Here is a 19828-nt window from a genome sequence, read left to right as displayed (position 1 = left end):
AGCAGCTTCGTTCTTTCGATCGATTTGGTCCCAAGTCTAAGACATTTTGCAGCTCTTTTCTTTTTAATTAAAAAAAAAAATGAGCATACAAATTGACGAAGAGGCCCTCGACATCCTTCTAAGACGGCTAGCATCCTCCTCCTCTTTATCCATCGACGACATCGCCCTTTTGGCCGATGCTCTTGTACCTTCATCTCCACGACTGGCCCGAGCAACAGCGTATCTTTGTCTGTCAAAAGCTTGCAACGATCTTGATTCCAAACAGACCGATGGAAAACTCGTCCACGATGCAATATCCTCTTACATCGATTCAGTCTTCCACAAACCCACGCCAAAAATACAGGAGATAGAAAACGACGAGGACGCGGTGGAGGTAATGGAGCCCGGAATCTGTGTGCCAGCCGTTCACCTTCTTACAGCACTCTTTCCTATTGCCCCTTCAGCCTCCACATCTTTATTAACGAGAAAGCTTGGAGATGAAGGTGATTCACTGGGTATACTACTAGAGCTTGCAGAATTACCGTCGCCTCTTCAGCCAGCACTGGCTGAGCTCTTTGTCGCTGCGGCTGATACCAAGCAGGGGCGTGACCTTGTTTCGACCAGAGGAATGGAATGGCTGAGAGGAGGTGTAAAATATGAAGAAGGTAGCGGAGATGTGACAGCTCTGTGTGCTGCAGCACTGAGTAAGCTGGCAGGTAGTAGTGATGCGGATCAAGGGAAATCGCAATCTGAGAGTCAGGGAGTAGAGTCTATCGCCGTCTCAAATGGCGACGGTGAAGAGCTGGCGAAGAAGATGATGGCTTTTGTTGAGAATTCCTCAAGCAATTACACAGCTTTACAATCGACCATTGAAGGTCTTGCTGTTCTGTCCCTCCGACCCCGCGTCAAAGTCCTTCTTTCGTCTTCTCCAAAATTCCTCAAAGCGCTTATCGATCTGTCTCCTGTCCCTGGTCGTAAGGGCGGATCTCTCCCTGTAACGCCTCGGGGCAGGATTGACGCTGATAATGACACTAAGCTGTTCGAATCGGTCGAAACAAGCTTCTGTTACGGCCTCGCCAGTATATTAGTAAACTTAACAAGCCCGAGGCCTATACTTTCAGAACAAGACCAGGAAGTGGAAAAATTGCGAAAAATGGCGATCTCCGCAGACAAGAGCAAGCTGAATGAGCAGGATGAGGACGCTGAGCTGGACAGCAACCTGGAAGTTCTCAAGCGAGTCAAAGCGGTATTAGCAGCTGGGTGTGTCAATGCTTTGAGTGGGTTAGTCCGGGCAGACAGCAGACTGGTGAAAGAGGCTATAGGGAGACTGTGTAGGAACATTGTGGATTCGCCGGATGAGGAGAAAGACCGAAAGGAATGGATGAGAAGAAGGGTTTTGTTCGTAAGAGACGGTGGTTTCAAAGTACTCTCAATCGTGGTGAGAGACCTCTTGGCGATGGCAATGGTTGAACCTTCTACCAAAGCCTCAGAGACTACTCTACCTCCCGCCAATCCTGCCACTATCGATATTTTGCCCGCCTGTCAAGCTTTGGCGAAGCTTGTTGTCACTACCGATCCAGCGACTCTCTTCCCTCCTCCACATCAGGTTACAGCCCTCAATGCTCTCACCCCCCTTTACCAGCTTCTTATCCATCCAGATTCTCTCCTCATCCAGCGATTCGAAGCTCTCATGGCTCTCACCAACATTGCATCCATCGATCCTACCATCTCAGCCAAACTTGTCAAAGCTAGTATTAAACCACTTAAAGTCGAAGGCCTATTCAGAACATCTTCTAGTAATGAGGAGGTGCGAGTGATCGCCAAGGTTGAAGAGATGATGTTGGATGATAATGAGCTTGTCAGAAGGGCTGCAGTACAATTGGTCTGCAATCTTACGTCCTCTCAAACTGGCTACGACTACTTTACAGGAGAAGACTCTACCACAACGCCTTCTCGTGCGAGATCGTTGCTAAATATACTGGTAGTCTTGACTTGCATTGACGATGTGCCGACTCAATCAGCCGCAGGAGGCGCGCTTGCCATGCTCACCGAATCGCCGACTGCGTGCAAGTACATTCTTATGGGTGACATCCATTCGTCTTCATCGGCTGATCAGACGCCCCCGAGATCCCCGTGGTCACGAATCTGCGGCCTACTCGAATCTGCGCCCGAGGTGGCGGACGACGAAAGGACCGAAACTATACCGATAATATCATCTACACCTCCACAGCCTAACCCAGAGCTCGTGCACCGTGGTGTTATCATCCTGTACAACCTTCTAGAGTACGTGGTCAGTCTACAAGGGAAAGAGCGAGAGGCGGAGAAGAAAAAGATTGAGGCGGATGGAGTGCAGAATATGCTGTTTGGGGTATTGAAGGTGGTGAAGGGTATGGGTGACGAAATGATCCAGCCGGTGGTCTTTAGTTTGAAGATGATTCGGGAGAATTTGAGATGTAAGATTCCAGTGTGAAGACTGACATCTAGTTGCTGATATGGCTTTAGGCGCTCATTGATGCACAAGAATTGAAAGCGGGGCAGAGAAAATGGCTTTGAAGGGCTCAAAGAGCAGGCTAATGGCCGGATCAAATATAAGTCGAGCGTGATTTAGCTTTATGCTGTTGTATGTACATATTTTATGTGTCAAAGCCCTGTTAATTATGTTACCAGAAAATCTATACTACTTTGATAAAGGAGGATGCTCAGTCCGTTGCGAAACGCGTAAGCAGCGAAACACGCATCGCACAACAGGCGGGGGACTTCGGAGAGAACTATTGATCCGACGACAATGTTAAGTGAATGATTGATGACTGGTACGGATGCTCAGCTTCCTATCTAACCAAGTCAGATGAGGAAAGCTATCCAGTACCAAGCTACTATGGACTTATATATCTATCTACGCTCGCCACTACAAGCTAAATGATATAATCCATCCACCTCGCTAATCTGTAAGCACACCATCGGTGATTTGATCTGACATCATGGCCCTTTTTCTACATTACCCAATCTCCACCTCGCTACCATTCTCTCAACTGACAACAACAGCTGTTCAAATGGCAGCACCAAAGAAGAGGCTCGCATTATTGGTCTGGTGACTGCATTTGATTCCGAACATTGCATAAATTTGCATTATAACTAAAAACAAAGCATGATTATTACTCGTGCACTTCTTCCTTTTTTAGATTGATCGGCATGCTTGCAAAGTAGACATGCAAGGACAATGGTAGCCTGCAGGCGCGACTGATAATAATTACCATTTGAGAATGAAGAGGGAAGGAGAAAAAGGAAATGGTTGGAGAAAAAAAAAGCTGAGACGGCGCGGGCCGTTCTAGTTTTACTTCCGTTATCCGCAAAAGTGGAAACTCTACATTCACGAGGTGTATATACTGTTGCCACCTTCGGGTCGGCATAAGAAAAATTGGAACAATACAGAGAAGATTAGCATTGCCCCTGCATAAGGATGACAAACTCGAGCAGAGAGGAGGTTCTTCGGAACCAAATATTTTTTTGCATTTTAAAATCGTGACTCATGTTTACCTGAGTTCTCATATTTTACTTGAAGACTGGTTTGCTCATCAGACTTAACATCGCCAGTGGTCGTTACAAGGATAGGAAGTTCGTTGAATCTGCCTTAGAGATCAGCAAAATGCTTGGTGCACGGCCGGGAAATTCGAGCTTTACATGGCGTTTATCGTAGGTATTGTTGGATGATGATAATAATAGCCTTGAGTTGTATTTTGGATCACGAAATGAAAGTACATTTAGCAAAGACTTTTGTGTCCACTTTCCAATTGATTTGCCAGCTTGTTCACGGATAGCGACACAAAAACAAAAAGGAAATAGGATATACATCTGGAAAGTCACTTAAAAAGGCTTTGCAGTATATGTGTATTTCATGGGCGTTCTGTGATTTTAAACACTGTCTAATTCTGAGTAACCGCGGCAAACAAGCCTCCCAACCTTTGTCCATACCAGTTGAGTCAACATTCGCCTTTTCCGCATTTTGGCATTGCAACTTACTGTATTCCTGATTTTGATAGCTGCCAACCAGGCTCTGCCACCTTCAGAATCTTTGCAGTCTCACTCGATAACAGTGCTTTCCGCTCTGGAGAGTCGGAGAGTTCGCGACAAAAAGGGAAATCGGTGTAGCCAACTTCCGGATCTGGGAATGGCCCGTAGAACCGTGATCTTATGTATTGGACGAAAGGCTTATCGTATTTTAGGCGATAGACGAGCTAAGATCGCTGGATCAACAATGCGGATCTCGATTGGGTGTCATATGACTTACGTCTGGATTAGAAGTGAAGTAGCGCCCGAAAGCCACAACATCCGCTTTCTGCGTGGGCAAACAAGTCAGCTTATGGGATATACTGTTTTAAGAGTGAAATGTTTACCTTATCCTCCAAAACTCTTGACTTCCTGAGATTGGTAGCATCGTATCCACCGGCCACAATAATGGGTATACGATTCTCAAGAGCATTGATAAAAGGATCCAAAGTTACCTCTTCATTATTGCTTCCCAATTCAGCAAGCTTGTCGGCACCTGACCTTATCTCATCATATCTAGGCTCCATGAAGTGAACATATGCCCATCCAAAGTCTTTGATATCCCGACATAACATTGTCCATTGCTCAACTCTGTTATCTCCTCGCGCTTCATTGAAAAATCCGTACGGGGACAGCCGAAGACCGAAACGATCAGGTCCTATTGCTCGAGTGACTACTTGACATATTTCAAGGACGAAGCGATTGCGGTTCTCAGGAGAACCTCCGTACTTGTCATCTCGCCGATTGATGTTAGAGTGAAGGAATTGCTCTGGCAGATAGCCGTTGGCACCGCTGCAGTCGCATGATGCAGTCAACACTGTGACATCAACCATATTTAGAGTCAAGGCTTTGCTTACTGTATTTCAACTCCATCGAAACCCGCCTTGATACAGTTTACTGCCGCTTGAGCGTACTCCTCCTTGACGCGTTCAATATCTTCAAGAGCCATAGGTCTGGGCATAAGCCCCGGTAAGCCATTAAAGGACTTAATAATAGGGACAGCTGAAGATGATATGATTAGGTATTCATTTTCGACCATTCTTGTACGTCCTTGGTGCCAAACTGAACGACATCTAGGTTAGCTGATCTGAGCGCAATTCACGATAGTTATTACACTTACGCTGGGCCACGAAAATCCCTCCAGCTTGGTGAACAGCATCGACAATCGGTTTCCATGCCTCAATCTGTTCTTCAGTGAAAATCCCAGGAACCCCACGAGCATCAGCAGCCTTTGTAGGAAGACAGTAATCAGCGTAGAGCACTGGCAAGGCATGAAATAAGCAGATTCACCTGCAGAGAGATTGGCAATGCTTCACTGATGACCAGACCTCCTTCAGTTGTCCTTTGGGTGTAATACTCTGCCATAAGGGGACAAGGGACAAACGTGCCGGGGTTCAAATTAGATGGTACAGCCCTGTTCCTGGTCATGGGTGCCAAAGCAACCCTATGTTGAAGCTTCATCGCTCCAAGAGTAATGGGCGAAAAAAGGATGTCGGTGGCCTGGGCAGTGGGCATCGCGGTCATAAGTTGTGATAAGCTAATGAGCTACTGTGGTGAATTTTTGAAAGGAGAAAGATTCCGGACGTGTTGGATCCTATCGACATTTTTATTGCACAGTTATAGTGCGTAGCCAATGCTTGTCCTGGTAAACAGGGTCCAGTTTGAGTCTAAGAAAGATTCGCGCTTTCGCTGTCGGTCATGTCTCCGAATGAGATTCAGTCTGTTCCTAAAATAACAGAGCACTAACGACCGGAGTGCTAACCACTTCCGTCGACCACCGAAAGTGATACGTAATAAGCTCGGAGATCAGAAATGCCATCTGCAACAACCGACAAAACAATGAACACCCACCGCACCACCACCACCACTACCTCCATCCCTTTGACTCCCTATCGACAACTTCTATCAGCGCAGTTTCAACGAAATATGTCTGCTGCACTGACTCGATGACTTCCGCCTTTACCGACGATCGAATAAACAATGGGATCTTGGTCGACTATGGCGAAATACGCGATGATGGGTGTTTTCTGCTACTGATTAAGAATGACCGGGGAAGAAGTGGCAACTCAAACATCTTCGTTGTACCTTTGAATTCATTGACCAGAAGGTCAATCCGTTCCAAATCGAATGTCCAGCGCAGACATCTAGAAGTTGTGTTGGATGACGAACAAAGTAACGATGAAGATGTGAGGTCTCCGCGTCTTGTAGAGGACGGTGATGCAGCGGCTGCGCCAGACAGTAGCAATCTGGAAACACTTGCAGGCGGGCCAGGAGGGCAGATGATTGAGATGCAAGTTGAAGAGCATTTCGCGAAAGAGGAAACTCTGGCGAAGACATACAGGCAGGCAGGATCCCAGAAATGAGGTCGAGTGCTTGAAACAGCCAAACTCCCGTGGGTGCATAGAGTCTTCTATTCCTGTCTCTTCTGGAATGGAATAGTTGGAGGCCGGAGTCACCATGGGGCATGGGGTTAAGTACACCAAATACACCTGCATATGTACCTCAAGTGCATGTCACGCTATCTGCCAGTAGTCTTTCGTCGTGTTCTGCAGTTTCACAGCATTAGCATTGCAAGTATTAACAAAAAATGAATGAGGGATTGGACGGTGAGTGAGTAGATGACAGATAATTCTTCATGACTGTATAAATTTTCTTCCCCTGACTGTGGGTTGTATCCAGGTTTGGAACCTGTCGTTGTAATCACAATTTGTTTGGATTACAGACGACGACATCTCGTTGTCGGAGCTAAGAGGCGGCAAAAGAAGATCCTGGTAATCTTCCTTCACCAGCCTGTGTGATTCCCCGTAGTGAACTAGTAGTACTGGCATTATTCTCATCGATATCCATCTCCAGAAACATTTGAACATAAATCACCATCAGGAGGAATCGGTGACACTGCATTCTTCCAGAATGAATGGTGAGACTCTAGCGATTAGGGACGAACAAAACAATGCTAGTCCTTTTCTGATATAGGAAACCCAATCTAACCAATATAGCGAATATTTAGGTCTTAAATGTTAACAACAAGGTGAGCATGATTATGAGTGGTTTCTTTGTGGGATCTGCCAGAGTCCAGCTTTTGACAAAGGTTGAGAGAAACGAGACGCGACACGGGGCCTAACGAAGGAACATCTCAAAGGATGGCTGTCGTGCGTGAACGTGAAAGTGGGCGAAAATATACCTGTGAAAATCAGTTATAACAAGAAATCCCAAAACGGTGAGTGTTTACCTCCTTGCCGATCGTCGTGCGCTGAACCTGCTGCATCATTTCTTCCAGAATCAGGCCTACATTCGTTCAGACCTCAAATATTTTCGAAGGCGCGCATATACTGTTCTACAGCTTGGCCTCATGAATGACGGGAAGGGATATTCTCAAGTCGGAGGGGATAGGGAACGTGTGGCTGACGGAAACCGGTACAACAACACCACAATACTTGAAAAAGAAAGGGTTATTGATGAAAAGGGTGGTGCTCCATACGCAAGCTTCTGGGCTCGATGTCACGATAGATGGGCGCTGGTGTCCTTTCTCGTTAGCTCTGTGATCTATCTGGTTTTAAGCATCTATTGCCTTTATTGCATGGCGACCGATTACGACGATTTGTCCGACATTGATGTCCCAGGGAATTGGACGGTCACTACGTCGGAAGTCAAAAGAGTCAAGAGAACCGAGATAGATTTCGACCAGGCGTTCAACAAGTAAGTGCGATTACCTTCTGTTAGCAAAGAGTTAGGGCTCAGACAAAGATAAGCAGACTGGTTTTGTGTTTGTAGGTGTATCGGCACTTGCACTGGGACTGAGCTTCGGGTTGCTCTTCGTAAGCCTCGTCATTTTCCAGATCAGACTGGTTCCAAATGGTTGTTGATGACAGCCAACAGTTTGTCAGGCAATTTCCGACTTTCGTCATATTCCTAGGGCCCGTAGTAACCGTGCTCTATCTTTTAGCTGCTGCAGGAGGTAAGCAGCAGACCCTCCCTTACGTTGATAGTTCACTTAAGCTAATGGATCTCCCGACACCTCCACAGGCTGTGCTTATTTGGGGGGTAAGCAGGCATTGTCCGTACTCTGGGCACCGCTGATGAGCTGCGATCAGTCTGGTCTGAAGCTACCATTTGTGTTGCGATTGGAGCGATTGTGGTAGGAACTCTTTTCCTCCTGAAAAATCATTACCGCCTGGCTCGCGATATCCTTGATACCGCAAATAAAGCTGCAAAGGCACATTGGTCGGTTTTCTGGACTGTGCTGATAGGTCAGACCACTGTCGGCCACCGAAAAGGCCGCAAAACTGACAGATTCTCAAGGTTCAATTATCCAGTGTGTGAATGCTATCTGGAATGTTTTTACCTTTACAGCTGTTTTCCTCCGGTTTGAGCCTTGGCATAAAGGTACGTCTTGACCTTTTTTTTCCAGCGATGAACACATGCTGACTCGACCTGGCAGGTTGTGACGATGGTTACTTCTGCTCGGCGTCGTTGACTTGGGTTCTTCTTGTCTTTGTAGTCTTAGAATATGTCTGGATCTCAGGGGTAAGATTCTTAGCAGTCGACGTAGCATTTGGAAATAGTGCTAATACGACGACAGGTTATTAGCAACATCATTCTTTCAGTCATGGCCGGAGGGCCTTACGCTCGTAAGTGATTTATGGCGATTGTGTTCTTGTTCTCATCAACTGGCATGATAAAAGATTGGTGGTATGGTACCGATTTAGATACCCGGAGTGAGAGTATATGGGCCCTTAAGCGTGCTGTCGGTACTTCGCTAGGTTCGATAGCCTTTGGAAGTTTGCTTGTGACGGCGATTGAAGTTTTGCACTTCGTCCTCAAATTGTTTTCAGGAGGATACATGGGCAAGTTTGATCTCGCGCCTCATGACTCTGTGATGCTGATGAGGATTGGTAGGTGAGGGTGCGAAATGTTGTTCATGCTGCGTGAGTCATTTGCTTTTCCGCAGCGGAGCTGATTGTGCGATAGTGCAACTGCATTCTCTCCATCGTAGAAAGCTGGCTCAAATTTTTTAACAAATACGTCTAGTGAGTCTTGAATCAGCGCATTTAGGCTCACACACTTATGCACTTCCTTGTTCAGCATTAGAATTGGTTGGTAAAGCTTGATCGATAGAAAACTGTAGCTCATGCTTTGCCAGGGGTGGATCGGTTTGAGATCGGCTTCGTAAGTCTTGAAAGGCCCAACTGGTTTATAATGGTCGCTAACGGATAATGTAGATACAAGGTGGAAAAGAAGTCTGGAGACTGTTCAAGAAGGGTCGCAAACTGAAGAGACAGGGTGAGTACATACATCGGCGAAACAGCCCTAAGCTCACACGTCTGAAAGGTATTGCTGCATTGGTTAATGATAGTGTGGTAGGCGTGGCCCTCCATGTGTCATGCATTGGAAATGCAGTTTTATGTGCAGGACTCAGCTATCTGTACATGACTAGTGAGTTTTCCCAAGTTATTGAGGAACAGAAGACGGCTGAAGACTTGCAGCGATCAACGGGTCTTTCCACATCGACCACTGGTGGGACTGGTGAGACCAATGCCGTTGCCCATTATGCATATGCATAACTGCTGATTATCATGTGTTCGGATAGGCTTATACTCCTCTATTCTTTCATCCTTGCGCTTAATATAGGCCTCTCCTTGACATCGGCTCTGGTGTGTTGTGTTCTGCATGCCCAAATGAAATCGAAGGTGCCTTTACTGATGTTCGCGCCGTCTCAGGAGGCGGGCGTTTCGACTATTTTCGTTTGTCTTGACAAAGATCCAGAGTATCTCAAAGATAGGAACCCAAGGTTTTACCAAGTAAGCATTAATCAACAAGTGATTGGGAGAAAGGCTGACGGAACCGTAACAAGGATCTTGCCTGTCATCCCACATACTTTCAGGCTGTGATGCCAGAAGCTACTAAACCACTCTCTCCTAATGAAAAGGTGTGATACAGAAAGTCCTGGATGATAGACTAGGCTGTCCTCGCCGGATGATCGTGTGTTTTAGACAGTTCCGCAATGCTCTTCGTTGCGCATTACTCTCGTTGACGGAAACCTCGGATTCGAGAAAGCTGCAATAATCATGTGATTTGCTGGTTGAGATTTAACCTAGATATGGTGGCAAGTTGTTATCTGATGTTATATGGTGATCAATAATAGTCGTTATGTATAATTGTTGACAGTGAGAGATGGAATGAAGAAACGAAACTGATGTGCCAATGGAAAGGAACGGATTGCTTGCAAGTTGATACGTAAAATTGCCTTTTTGGGGAAATGCGGCTGGGAGTATATAAAGGGAAGGTGCTGGATCTGCTTTCCATGCCCCCCGCGCTCCCTCCGTTTTGCTCCCTTCCAAGCTTTCGTCCTGCACTCATCTTCTTTCATCCTCTTATCCGCACAATCACGCAGCACTCGCTCAACCAGCAACATCATTAATAGACACGCATAGCGTACCCTAGAAAAATTGGCCCATACGAATCAAAGAATTGACCACTCAAAAAGTAGTCGCCAAATATCGCCTCTTATCTCTCGCCACCAACGTGCAACATGTCCGGTCTCGCCCTTCCCAAAGCCTCCAATGCTGGCCCTTCCAGCTCTAGTAGCAAGCCGGAAGGGATTCAAACGCTTGACGGAGAAGGATCTCTTGCCACACGACCACCACAAAAGGCTGTTGCCAGTGTTCCGGAGATTACAGCGGTGGACGGTCTAGTGCCAACCTTACAGTGGGTATTATAACTTTTGTGGTTGGGATCATGCGTATGGGCCGCGGTATATTAGTAGTCTGCAGCGGATGGAACGAGAGAAGAAGGGAAGCTGCGAAAGGTGGCGGCGATGAACTACCGTGTGACGGAAGTATTGGACCATCCTAGCCAATGCCTCTGTTGCGAATGGACTCGTCGCTGCACTATTGCCAGCTGGTGGCGCCCGCTGTTTGTCTCATGTATGAGAAAGTTCAGTGGGTGCTGATTGCGTGTTTTTTGCAGAAACATCGTCGCCACGGTCAACCTCGACTGTCGTTTAGATTTGAAGACTATTGCCCTTCATGCTCGAAATGCGGAATACAACCCAAGAGTATGTTTTTCTCTGTCCTGAAAGAAGCATCAAACTGATGTCTTGTTTAGCGTTTCGCTGCTGTTGTTATGCGTATTCGTGACCCAAGAACAACTGCTTTGATTTTCGCTTCTGGAAAAATGGTCGTCACCGGTGCCAAGTCTGAAGACGATTCTCGGTTAGCATCTCGTAAATACGCCCGAATAATCCAGAAACTTGGCTTTGAGGCCAAGTTCGCCGAGTTCAAGATTCAGAACATGGTCGGCAGTTGCGATGTCAAGTTCCCTATCAGATTGGAAGGTCTGGCATTCAGCCACGGTGCATTCAGCAGTTACGAACCGGAGGTGAGTCCCTTTCATAATTGTCTGAATTGTTTTCTCACATACTTTTAGCTGTTCCCTGGCTTGATTTACCGTATGCTCAAGCCCAAAGTCGTTATCCTCATCTTCGTGTCCGGTAAAATTGTCCTCACCGGTGCAAAAGTCAGAGAAGAAATTTACATGGCGTTCAACCAAATCTACTCTGTGCTGCTGGGTAAATTGGCCTTTCCCTCATATGTGAAGGCATCTGCTAATATTCTCCTGCGCAGAATTCCGAAAGACGACATAAATTTCGGTTGACAGGCTTCTCTTTCATTACCATCCTCCGCAGCGCGGCCTGTGCGCGCCTCCCCCTATATCTTTGAGCATAACATTTGGGTTTCGAGCTAATCACTTCTTTTTTGGGTGCCGCGCCCACTCGTTATCCCGATATTGTCTATCACATTAGCCACATAACGTATTTCACGAAAAAAAAGCAAATTATCCATACTGGTGACAACTACATTGACAGTCTCTCAAGACTATACACAGTTTTATCGTCTGGCATGTAATTCTATTTCGAAGCTGTAGTGATCGAAGCCGTTGCAACTATCCATTCTTCTGCTGCCCAGTTCTACTTGAGCCCCAATTCTATTCCCTCTTATTAATAATGACCAGACTACGAGTAAAAGATGTGACCTTCGGCTATCAGAGGCGGTCACGTCCGTCATCGCTATTTCATCATCATCACCTGCTGTACCAGCCGGCCACCGGCCATCCACGCATTCCTTTATATTTCCCCTTGTTGATTTTTTTTTTCGACTTTTTTTGCTGTTGCACATACTCACAAGCAGGCATAAAAATGCAGGCCACTCACCTCATCGTCTTATTGCATGGCCTATATGGTGACGTGCACAACTTACATACCGTCAAAACCGAGCTCCTCGCACTCGCCGACCCCAAAATAGCCTCCATATCTGACAAGAACGCAAGTGGCGCAGAGAAACATGGCAGACATATACACAATGAGAGACCACAGGAGGGACTGGAAACCGTGGTGTACCTTCCCAAGTCTATAAAGGGAGCTCATACATGGGATGGAATAGATGTTTGCGCCCACCGAGTGGCTGAAGAGGTGCGTCCTTAATCACCTCTGTCCAATAGTTGCTGTTTAGTGAAATCTGACAATTGATTTAGTTGGGTTATGAGATTGAGAGGCTTCAAGATGAGGGTAAGGACGTAGTGGGATTTAGTGTTGTGAGTAGCATAACAGTTGGGAGGAGACTGTAACCGCTTACCTTGCCATTTCGCGTTGACAGATGGGATATTCCTTAGGAGGACGTGCGTACCACAAACGATTCCTTCTTCATCACCGGTGTTTGTGGTGCTCACATACTTTGTAGTGATTGGGAGATACCTTATTGGCTTATTACATGCTCAACAGCCTTCTTTCTTCGCCCGGCATCGACCAGTTTCATTCTCTACAGCAGCGACTCCCGTAAGCTTTTGCCGCACCTGCCGCTCTGCTGCTAATAAAAGTGCAGCATTTGGGAGTACTCAAATATGGTACAAAAACCAATAGCTTTGTTCACAGTATAGGAAGGAAACTTTTTAGTCACACAGGAAGACAATTGTACTGCATGGATCATGAAACTGAATGGGGAGGACGAAACCTGCTGGAAGTCATGGCCGATCCAGGTAGGTATCATGATCTAATTCATCGAGAGATAGCCACAAATCGCTCACTCTTCTTCGCCTAGATAGCGTCTTCATCAGCGCCCTTAGGTTGTTCCCAAGGTCCATGATTGTCGCCAACGGGTATGCAGTATTATACTCTTCATCGAGACTGCAACACTCACTGACATACGATAACATTGCTTACAGTACTCGAGATCTAACCGTCCCGTATCCAACAGCTTCTATATCATCAACTGACCCTTTCGACGACTCGAGATACCTAGACATTGAGATTGATGAGAATAATATCATCCAGTCATACCATCCTATTCCTCTTGACGACAACTTGATTTCAAAATTTGGAAGTATCTCCACTAGTACTACGCAACGAATAGAAAAAGATGAAGACGAGGTGGAGGTACTTGTTACTACTATACATAAAAAGCCTGGACGCATCATGAAGGTCAAAAAGAGGTCACCCCCACCTTTCCCGCCTGTTCTTATTTTGCCTTTGAGATGGCCTTTCAATTATGTAAGCCACCCTGCTAAAAGCCGTCATAGAATATTTCTGACTCTCTTTCTCCGTCATAGAGTTTACTCTTTTTTGTCCCTGTCTTGCTACCGCTATTCGTTCTGTATATGTGAATATCCTCTTTATATGGTCAGTGGAATCAGAAGAATAGCGCTGATTGTCTTCAGGACCATTATGATCACGTGGATCACCTTCCACTCGTGAGAGCTGATTGTAGTGGCCGTTTTGCCAGTGCTAATTTCCTTGCAGCCGACGACGGGTGCAGAGTTTACGACACGAGATTGAACGCCAACCTCTTCTTTCCTCATCCTCTTCAATGTCATCCACACCTAGCTCCTCTTTGTCAGAAACCACTTCCTCCGTGAAGCAAACGTTATACGAGCCAATCAAGGCATTGCAAGATGGCACTACTACCCCTCCCATGGCCGATCCTCCTACCGGCTCAGCACCGCAACCATTACTCACCGCTCATCAGAAAATGATGGTGAAGACTCTGAACGAGGCGATGCCGAATGCGAAGAGGGTGATCGCCTGGTTCCCTTGGGCGTATAATGCCCATGCCATGCTGATCTGTCGGTACGTAAAGGCTGAGTCATGAGCGTGCAAAGCTGATGTGGAGTGTATGGTAGATCGATGGCCCGCTTTCCATGGCAAAAGGATGGGCTTGGAGTGGTCAAAGCTTGGGCGAAATTTGCGTTTGAAGCAGGGGAGGCAGAGTGTCATGCGAAAGGTATTGAGGCTATTGCTCACGGCAATACATGATAGATCATTCAGATTGTTGTACAACATGTATAGAGTTAGAAAGATCTTCAATCATTTGTAAATGCATATCCACTCAATAGACATTATTATATTGCGGTTCATTTAACCAATCTTTGAGTTCGTCCCAATGATTCCTTAATTTCGGCCACCTCATCATAGCCGAGGTCCTCCCAGGAGGCTATTCTTCTATTTTTCATCACATACTTCTCGTAACCCTTTGTCAGCGCTTACACGAGAAACAGGCAGTATCAGTGACGCCGCCTAACGTTAGTAGTAGACAGCAATTTCGTGCCTTGTATTTTTGAACGTGACAGATAGCGATAAATAAACTGATAACCAATCGACCGGGCTGGACGGAATGGGAAGGCACGATAAAAAAGGATGATAACTCGGTCCCCATATAACGATGATGTAAAATCGCCGCATATGTATCGCATCATATACGCAAAGAATAAATCGCCATAATATATCATACCTGGTGCTTGGCATTTTCAATTACATGCATCCATCTGCTGTCACGGTCGACCAATTTGAGATACCGGCTAAAAAGAGTGAGCACAAATATTTATATACATTGGTTTCTTATTCAATAATTTACGTAAGCAACTCACGACCTCAATCGCCATGTTGGGTAACCTGTCCGTCGGTTTGGACTACCCTACCTTGATTCGCCTCTATGGCTTTCCCAAGGAATATCAGCAAAACACTCAAAACACTTATATTAAGTAACACCATCCGCACTATGTCCACCCAATATGTCTTCGGCACCCCATCCACCTCCTCTGACCCGGTCTTGCCCACTTGCGCTCCCGAGACTGTCAAGCTCACCACCCACAATCAGTACCTGACTCCGCGATTACTCGCTTCCGACCTCTCTCCCAACCCTCTTTTGCAGTTCAATACCTGGTTCGCGTCTGCTCTCCAACCCTCTCAGGGCGAAGTTGCTGCTGGACGCAAAGTCAATGAACCGGAGGCTATGACTCTCTCTACCGCTACCGCTCAAGGTATCCCTTCTTCTCGAGTAGTGTTACTCAAAACAGTGGATAAGACGGGCTTCGTCTTTTTCACAAACTATACCTCACGGAAGTCCGAAGAACTCCTTGCAAACCCTTATGCAGCACTTACGTTTTACTGGCGAGAAGTATCAAAGCAGGTCAGAGTGGTGGGTAAGGTCGAAAAAGTTAGTAGGGAGGAGAGTGTAGAGTACTTTAACACTCGACCAAGAGGGAGTAGGCTTGGTGCGTGGGGGAGTAAGCAAAGTCAGCCGGTAGAAGAGGGTCAGTTGGAAGAATGGGTGAAGAATGAGGAAAAGCGCTGGGAAGGGAAGGAAGTGGAGTGTCCCGAGTTCTGGGGTGGTTGGAGGGTCGTTCCATTGTGAGCAATCGTACATCTCCTGCATGGGTTTCTAATTGACTCGGTCTTTAGTGAGGTCGAATTTTGGTCTGGACAGCCTTCTCGATTGCATGACCGATTTAGATACACCCGACCAGAAGGAAGTGACGGGGAGTGGGAGATCAAGAAGCTTTCCCCGTAATCTATCATGGTAGTTTTAAGGAGATGATAAAAAGCTGTCGTAATATCTACAAATAGAATAGAAGTAAGTGCCGCCGCGAATAAAGCTTTAAAAAAGTGACCTGACCGATTATCCAGGTATACATATCAATGTACGCCCGGTTGTCAGGCTTTGTTGCAATCACATGAATGAATAACCGACTTGAATCCCTTGTCAACTACCAGTTCCTCCTTTGCTATTCTTTTTCTAGTACCGAGCCCTGTTTAGTTCGAACTCCTCTCCAATGTACGAATAGCTCCCTCCCTCTATGGACAACCAACTGTAAGGCCCTTCAGAGTACACCTGATGGAATTTGATTGAATCTAGATCTTCCTCTGCCCTTGTTGAAGATGGCAAGGCTGATCGGCGAGGTATAGTTGTGGCGATTAGGTAACATCGTACCGTTGAACGTGGTGGATGTCCTGGATTGTGCATAATATGTTACCAAACCTTTGACTGATATTTGAAAGAGGAATACTACGAGGGACGAACTTACGATAATAGACGTGTCAATTGATGCAGCGTCGCTACTTTGAAGAGTCTATTTGCTAGCAGACGTTTGAGTGGATTGGTTCGTGCATTATTCTGGCCGGTAGTGTTCAATTCAAAGATATCATGAAAGAAGGACATAACCATCTGGGCTACTGTCTATTTTTTATTTTTATATGTTCATGGACTAATGGAATCCAAGTGCACACAAAGAGCTGTTGAGTCGGTTATGAAGCGTGACATTGGCTGAAATGGTTCGTGTAGGGCAGAGACTACTTTCCTTTTAAAATAATGCAGAACCAATTGAACTTTTCTGCAACTGATGCATTTACTGACTAATGTAGTCCGTCAATATTCGTCAAATTGCCTATCTGCCTGTGCCTCCTTTCATTTTATAGTTTCTATTATCATCCCTGTCTGTCCTCCCTCTAGTTCTAGGCTCTGTTCGCATCAAATCGTCAATCCCCGACGTAAAAATATCTTCCTCCACTGAAGGATACTAACTGTGAGGTTCGTAGTATGCTCTAAGTGAAACCTTATTCAATCTCAAATTTGCGGTACTCAGTGGTACAAGGGAAGATCGACGACGGGTGACAGCAATGGATGCTACTGGATTGTTAGGTAGGTAGGGGCGGTAGACGCTGCAGTGGAGGACGCGTTGAAGTGAGTATGCATAGTTGGTGGTCGGTCTAAGCAGAAGTTGTTGTATTTCGTGATAAAACCGTGGGCTATGCAGGCTGCGCTTCGAGAGAGATGTTTTCGGTATAGATGACCTAAGCAGCTAGATTCGCCTATTTTTCCGTTCACTTTGATAACCTCTTTTTCTTTTCATCCATGTCCAGCTTCAGTCAATTCCAGGAAAAAGTCCAGAAGGCCATGCTTTCCCCCGGTTCTGGAAAGGCCCTCTTTTACTAAGGAGATTCGTTCCCGCTAGCAACCGCCTTTTAAGGGGCGATAATCCAAAACCCCAGCCATAGCCGCAGCACTCGCTTCTTCCTGCAACTTCCAGTGTTCTCGGCCACCGTGTGCATGCTCGCCTGCGGTCTCTAGCAATTGAACTCCATCATCAGCACCGCCGGCCGCAAAGATGGGCGGAAGAAAAAGGAAGCGAAGAGGGGCCCGGTGAAAAGTGTCTCGCCGGGGGGGAATCAGTCTTAATGTTAGGAGCCGGCGCGCGGGTTTTTAGCGCGTCATTCATCTTTAACTTCTTTCAGTCCAGACAATGGTTTCACAGTCATTCCATTTTGTCTTTGCATTTTCAACGTCTTTTGGCCTCGTAAGAAATCGAGCTGCTACAACCGCTGTCAGCAACCCCTCATTCGTCGTTAAAACGCCCCTGCAACACTCGCGATCACTTCCCGCCGGTCAACTTCAGTTCATTAACAACCTATCTTTCAATGTCAACACGCCGCCATGATGCACGCATCGAAGCATAAGATGGGTTTCTCCGACTTCAGGGACGCTATACTTATCCAGCCGCCTTCTTTCAAAAAGAAGAAGGAATACGTGCTTGAAGAATTGTTAGGCAGGGGAGGATTTGGCAAAGTCGTCAAGGCTCTGTGGACGCCGCCTGAAAGAGAGCCAAAAGAGGTCGCGCTAAAGTGAATATCGCTGTCATCATACTGTCAGCTATTTATGCTCATGCCTATAATGCAGGATAATCAACAAGAAGCTAGTCAAAGGCAACGAACAAGCCGTTCTCGACGAAATCTCGGTTCTCAAGCGTCTCGATCACCCCAATATCGTTCATGTATGGGACGATTTTGAGTCGCGCGACAAGTATTACATTGCATTCGAGCTAGCCGTTGGTGGTGAATTGTTCGATAGGATTACAGAAAGGGGCAAGTTTACGGAAAAGGATGCTGTGGAGTGTATCCGGTAAGGCAATATACGACGGCGATGGGATGCTAGACCCGCTGACATCTTCTGTTTCCCAGACAAGTCCTCCAAGCGACGGCTTACCTACATGAACACAACGTTGCACATAGAGACCTCAAACCAGAGAACATTCTGTATAAAACCCGCGATGCGGACTCTCCCTTGGTTATTGCCGACTTTGGTATCGCAAAACACCTCGAAACGCCAGACGAGGAATGTTCCGAAGCGGCTGGTAGCTTTGGATACGCGGCCCCCGAGGTGTTGCTAGGGAAACCGCACGGAATGAAGGTGGATTGCTGGAGTATTGGGTATGTCTATCTTTCACTCACTCGAAGACTCATACGAAGATTCGGGACGAAAGGGAACTGAGAAGGCTGACCTGCGTGCGCGTAGAATTATCGCGTACACATTACTTTGCGGGTATCCTCCTTTCAGGTCGGATGATAGAAATGGATTGCTGCAAGAGATGACGCGAGGTAGAATCATGTTCCATGATCGGTACTGGTCAAAAGTATCACGTACGGGTAAGTGCACACCCCGTTTCATTGACTAGAAATGTGGATCATTGTCTGACTCTTGGGGCCTTAGCGAAGGATTTCGTGAAGGACATGTTAGAAGCAGACCCTAAGAAGCGATGCACCGCCGCCGATGCACTCAACCATCCCGTAAGCAGATTCTTTGAACTCGGTACGAAACGAAACGCTGATGATCTCAACGGCAGTGGTTGACGTCTGGCCAAGCGACTGAAACTGACCTGTCTGCTGCCATCCGAGACAACTTTGATGCGAAGCGTAAATGGAAAGCAGCTCTCCGCGTAAGTATCTGTTCGTTCAAAACGGCCCCACCCTCTTTAACCTCTGCTCTTCTCATGTAGATCATTCAAGCCTCAAACCGAATCCGTTCTGCATCCCGTTCCCGCTCCCCTTCCCTGTCCACGAGCCCTCCTTCAACCGCCAACACTGCCAACCTTTCTCCAAACTCCGCTTTATTCGTTCCCGAGGTACCACATGTTCTCACCCCGCTGAGTATGACGGATGAAGATCCCATGAGTGATGAACCCTATTACTTTTCCGCGGATGATCAGGGCCATACAGACAAAGAAGACGAAGCAGAAGTAGTGACGAGAGGAGGTAAGAAGAAAGCTGGTAGTCTGCCTGTTGGTTCCGGTTCAGGTGCAACGACGAGGACAGCGACGCCATATACCACTCGAAGTGAAGAACCAAACACTCCGAAGCCCACAATCAAAGTCATTGATGGTAACAGAGAATTGCGTCCAGAAGAGACTGGTATGCAAACACCACCGGCCACTGCTCCCGTGGGTGCGGGGATGATGGGTAGTATACGAGGAATCATGGGCAAATTGAGTTTATGATTTTCCTCAAAAGATCCTTGGCGAAGGGGTGGAGCGAAAAGAGTGTTCGTAAGAAGATGGAATTTGAAGTTGAACTACGCGATCCAGCCGGTTACATCTTGGGGATTTAGACTATTGTTGTATCCAGTTTCTTAGCTATTGCCGTTGACCAATGTGGGATTACTTATACATGTATCATTGTATCCACTGCACTGGATTATCCGAAAACCTC

At 46.6% G+C, this 19828-nt stretch overlaps 7 protein-coding genes and 4 non-coding genes; 8 read left to right on the top strand and 3 right to left on the bottom strand.

Annotated features, from left to right (window-relative positions):
* Positions 1-29: 29 nt before the first annotated feature.
* On the top strand, positions 30-3193 carry CNAG_05445 (smooth muscle cell associated protein-1). XM_012198385.1 has 3 exons: positions 30-2432; positions 2482-2599; positions 2647-3193. Exons 1-2 carry the CDS (start codon positions 80-82, stop codon positions 2490-2492), a joined length of 2364 nt encoding a protein of 787 aa, XP_012053775.1. The 5' UTR covers positions 30-79; the 3' UTR covers positions 2493-2599; positions 2647-3193.
* A 527-nt stretch (positions 3194-3720) lies between these two features.
* On the bottom strand, positions 3721-5729 carry CNAG_05444 (NADPH dehydrogenase). XM_012198217.1 has 7 exons: positions 5314-5729; positions 5144-5252; positions 4881-5085; positions 4371-4815; positions 4265-4312; positions 3997-4211; positions 3721-3936 (listed from the first exon to the last, which is right to left on the bottom strand). The coding sequence occupies exons 1-7, from the start codon at positions 5545-5547 to the stop codon at positions 3900-3902; spliced, it is 1293 nt and encodes a 430-aa protein (XP_012053607.1). The 5' UTR covers positions 5548-5729; the 3' UTR covers positions 3721-3899.
* Positions 5730-5881: 152 nt separating this feature from the next.
* CNAG_13178 lies at positions 5882-6556 on the top strand. XR_001046457.1 has 1 exon: positions 5882-6556. It is a non-coding gene; the product is annotated as a hypothetical RNA (non-coding RNA).
* Positions 6557-7600: 1044 nt separating this feature from the next.
* CNAG_05443 (hypothetical protein) lies at positions 7601-9955 on the top strand (the record flags this gene model as incomplete). Its single annotated transcript, XM_012198384.1, has 17 exons — positions 7601-7719; positions 7860-7978; positions 8047-8064; positions 8115-8270; positions 8323-8406; positions 8462-8547; positions 8603-8651; positions 8706-8915; positions 9017-9050; positions 9106-9116; positions 9164-9189; positions 9243-9303; positions 9352-9456; positions 9507-9546; positions 9611-9674; positions 9741-9821; positions 9875-9955. The coding sequence occupies 17 exons, from the start codon at positions 7601-7603 to the stop codon at positions 9953-9955; spliced, it is 1344 nt and encodes a 447-aa protein (XP_012053774.1).
* A 377-nt stretch (positions 9956-10332) lies between these two features.
* Positions 10333-11946, top strand: CNAG_05442 (TATA-box-binding protein). XM_012198383.1 has 5 exons: positions 10333-10728; positions 10990-11077; positions 11128-11400; positions 11449-11590; positions 11646-11946. The coding sequence occupies exons 1-5, from the start codon at positions 10553-10555 to the stop codon at positions 11663-11665; spliced, it is 699 nt and encodes a 232-aa protein (XP_012053773.1). The 5' UTR covers positions 10333-10552; the 3' UTR covers positions 11666-11946.
* Positions 11947-12159: 213 nt separating this feature from the next.
* Positions 12160-14411, top strand: CNAG_05441 (lipid particle protein). XM_012198382.1 has 11 exons: positions 12160-12490; positions 12553-12612; positions 12675-12696; positions 12759-12853; positions 12900-13053; positions 13116-13173; positions 13240-13564; positions 13624-13673; positions 13732-13764; positions 13814-14140; positions 14194-14411. The coding sequence occupies exons 1-11, from the start codon at positions 12218-12220 to the stop codon at positions 14324-14326; spliced, it is 1530 nt and encodes a 509-aa protein (XP_012053772.1). The 5' UTR covers positions 12160-12217; the 3' UTR covers positions 14327-14411.
* Positions 14412-14818: 407 nt separating this feature from the next.
* On the top strand, positions 14819-16574 carry CNAG_05440 (pyridoxamine 5'-phosphate oxidase). XM_012198216.1 has 4 exons: positions 14819-14877; positions 14930-15700; positions 15752-15923; positions 15977-16574. Exons 2-3 carry the CDS (start codon positions 15003-15005, stop codon positions 15858-15860), a joined length of 807 nt encoding a protein of 268 aa, XP_012053606.1. The 5' UTR covers positions 14819-14877; positions 14930-15002; the 3' UTR covers positions 15861-15923; positions 15977-16574.
* CNAG_13177 lies at positions 16013-16592 on the bottom strand. The gene is made up of 2 exons (XR_001046456.1): positions 16375-16592; positions 16013-16300 (listed from the first exon to the last, which is right to left on the bottom strand). It is a non-coding gene; the product is annotated as a hypothetical RNA (non-coding RNA).
* Positions 16593-16686: 94 nt separating this feature from the next.
* On the bottom strand, positions 16687-17470 carry CNAG_13175. Its single transcript, XR_001046454.1, has 2 exons — positions 16872-17470; positions 16687-16808 (listed from the first exon to the last, which is right to left on the bottom strand). It is a non-coding gene; the product is annotated as a hypothetical RNA (non-coding RNA).
* Positions 16782-17055, top strand: CNAG_13176. Its single transcript, XR_001046455.1, has one exon. It is a non-coding gene; the product is annotated as a hypothetical RNA (non-coding RNA).
* CNAG_05439 (CAMK/CAMK1/CAMK1-CMK protein kinase) lies at positions 17178-19818 on the top strand. The gene is made up of 7 exons (XM_012198215.1): positions 17178-17968; positions 18024-18245; positions 18305-18553; positions 18639-18769; positions 18834-18910; positions 18967-19059; positions 19120-19818. The coding sequence occupies exons 1-7, from the start codon at positions 17781-17783 to the stop codon at positions 19615-19617; spliced, it is 1458 nt and encodes a 485-aa protein (XP_012053605.1). The 5' UTR covers positions 17178-17780; the 3' UTR covers positions 19618-19818.
* The last annotated feature ends 10 nt before the right edge of the window (positions 19819-19828 follow it).

Source organism: Cryptococcus neoformans, chromosome 14, assembly GCF_000149245.1.
Source record: "Cryptococcus neoformans var. grubii H99 chromosome 14, complete sequence".
NCBI classification, from domain to species: Eukaryota; Fungi; Basidiomycota; class Tremellomycetes; order Tremellales; family Cryptococcaceae; genus Cryptococcus; species Cryptococcus neoformans.
Note: the sequence above shows the minus strand (reverse complement) of the source record. Positions and strands in the feature narration are given on the sequence as shown.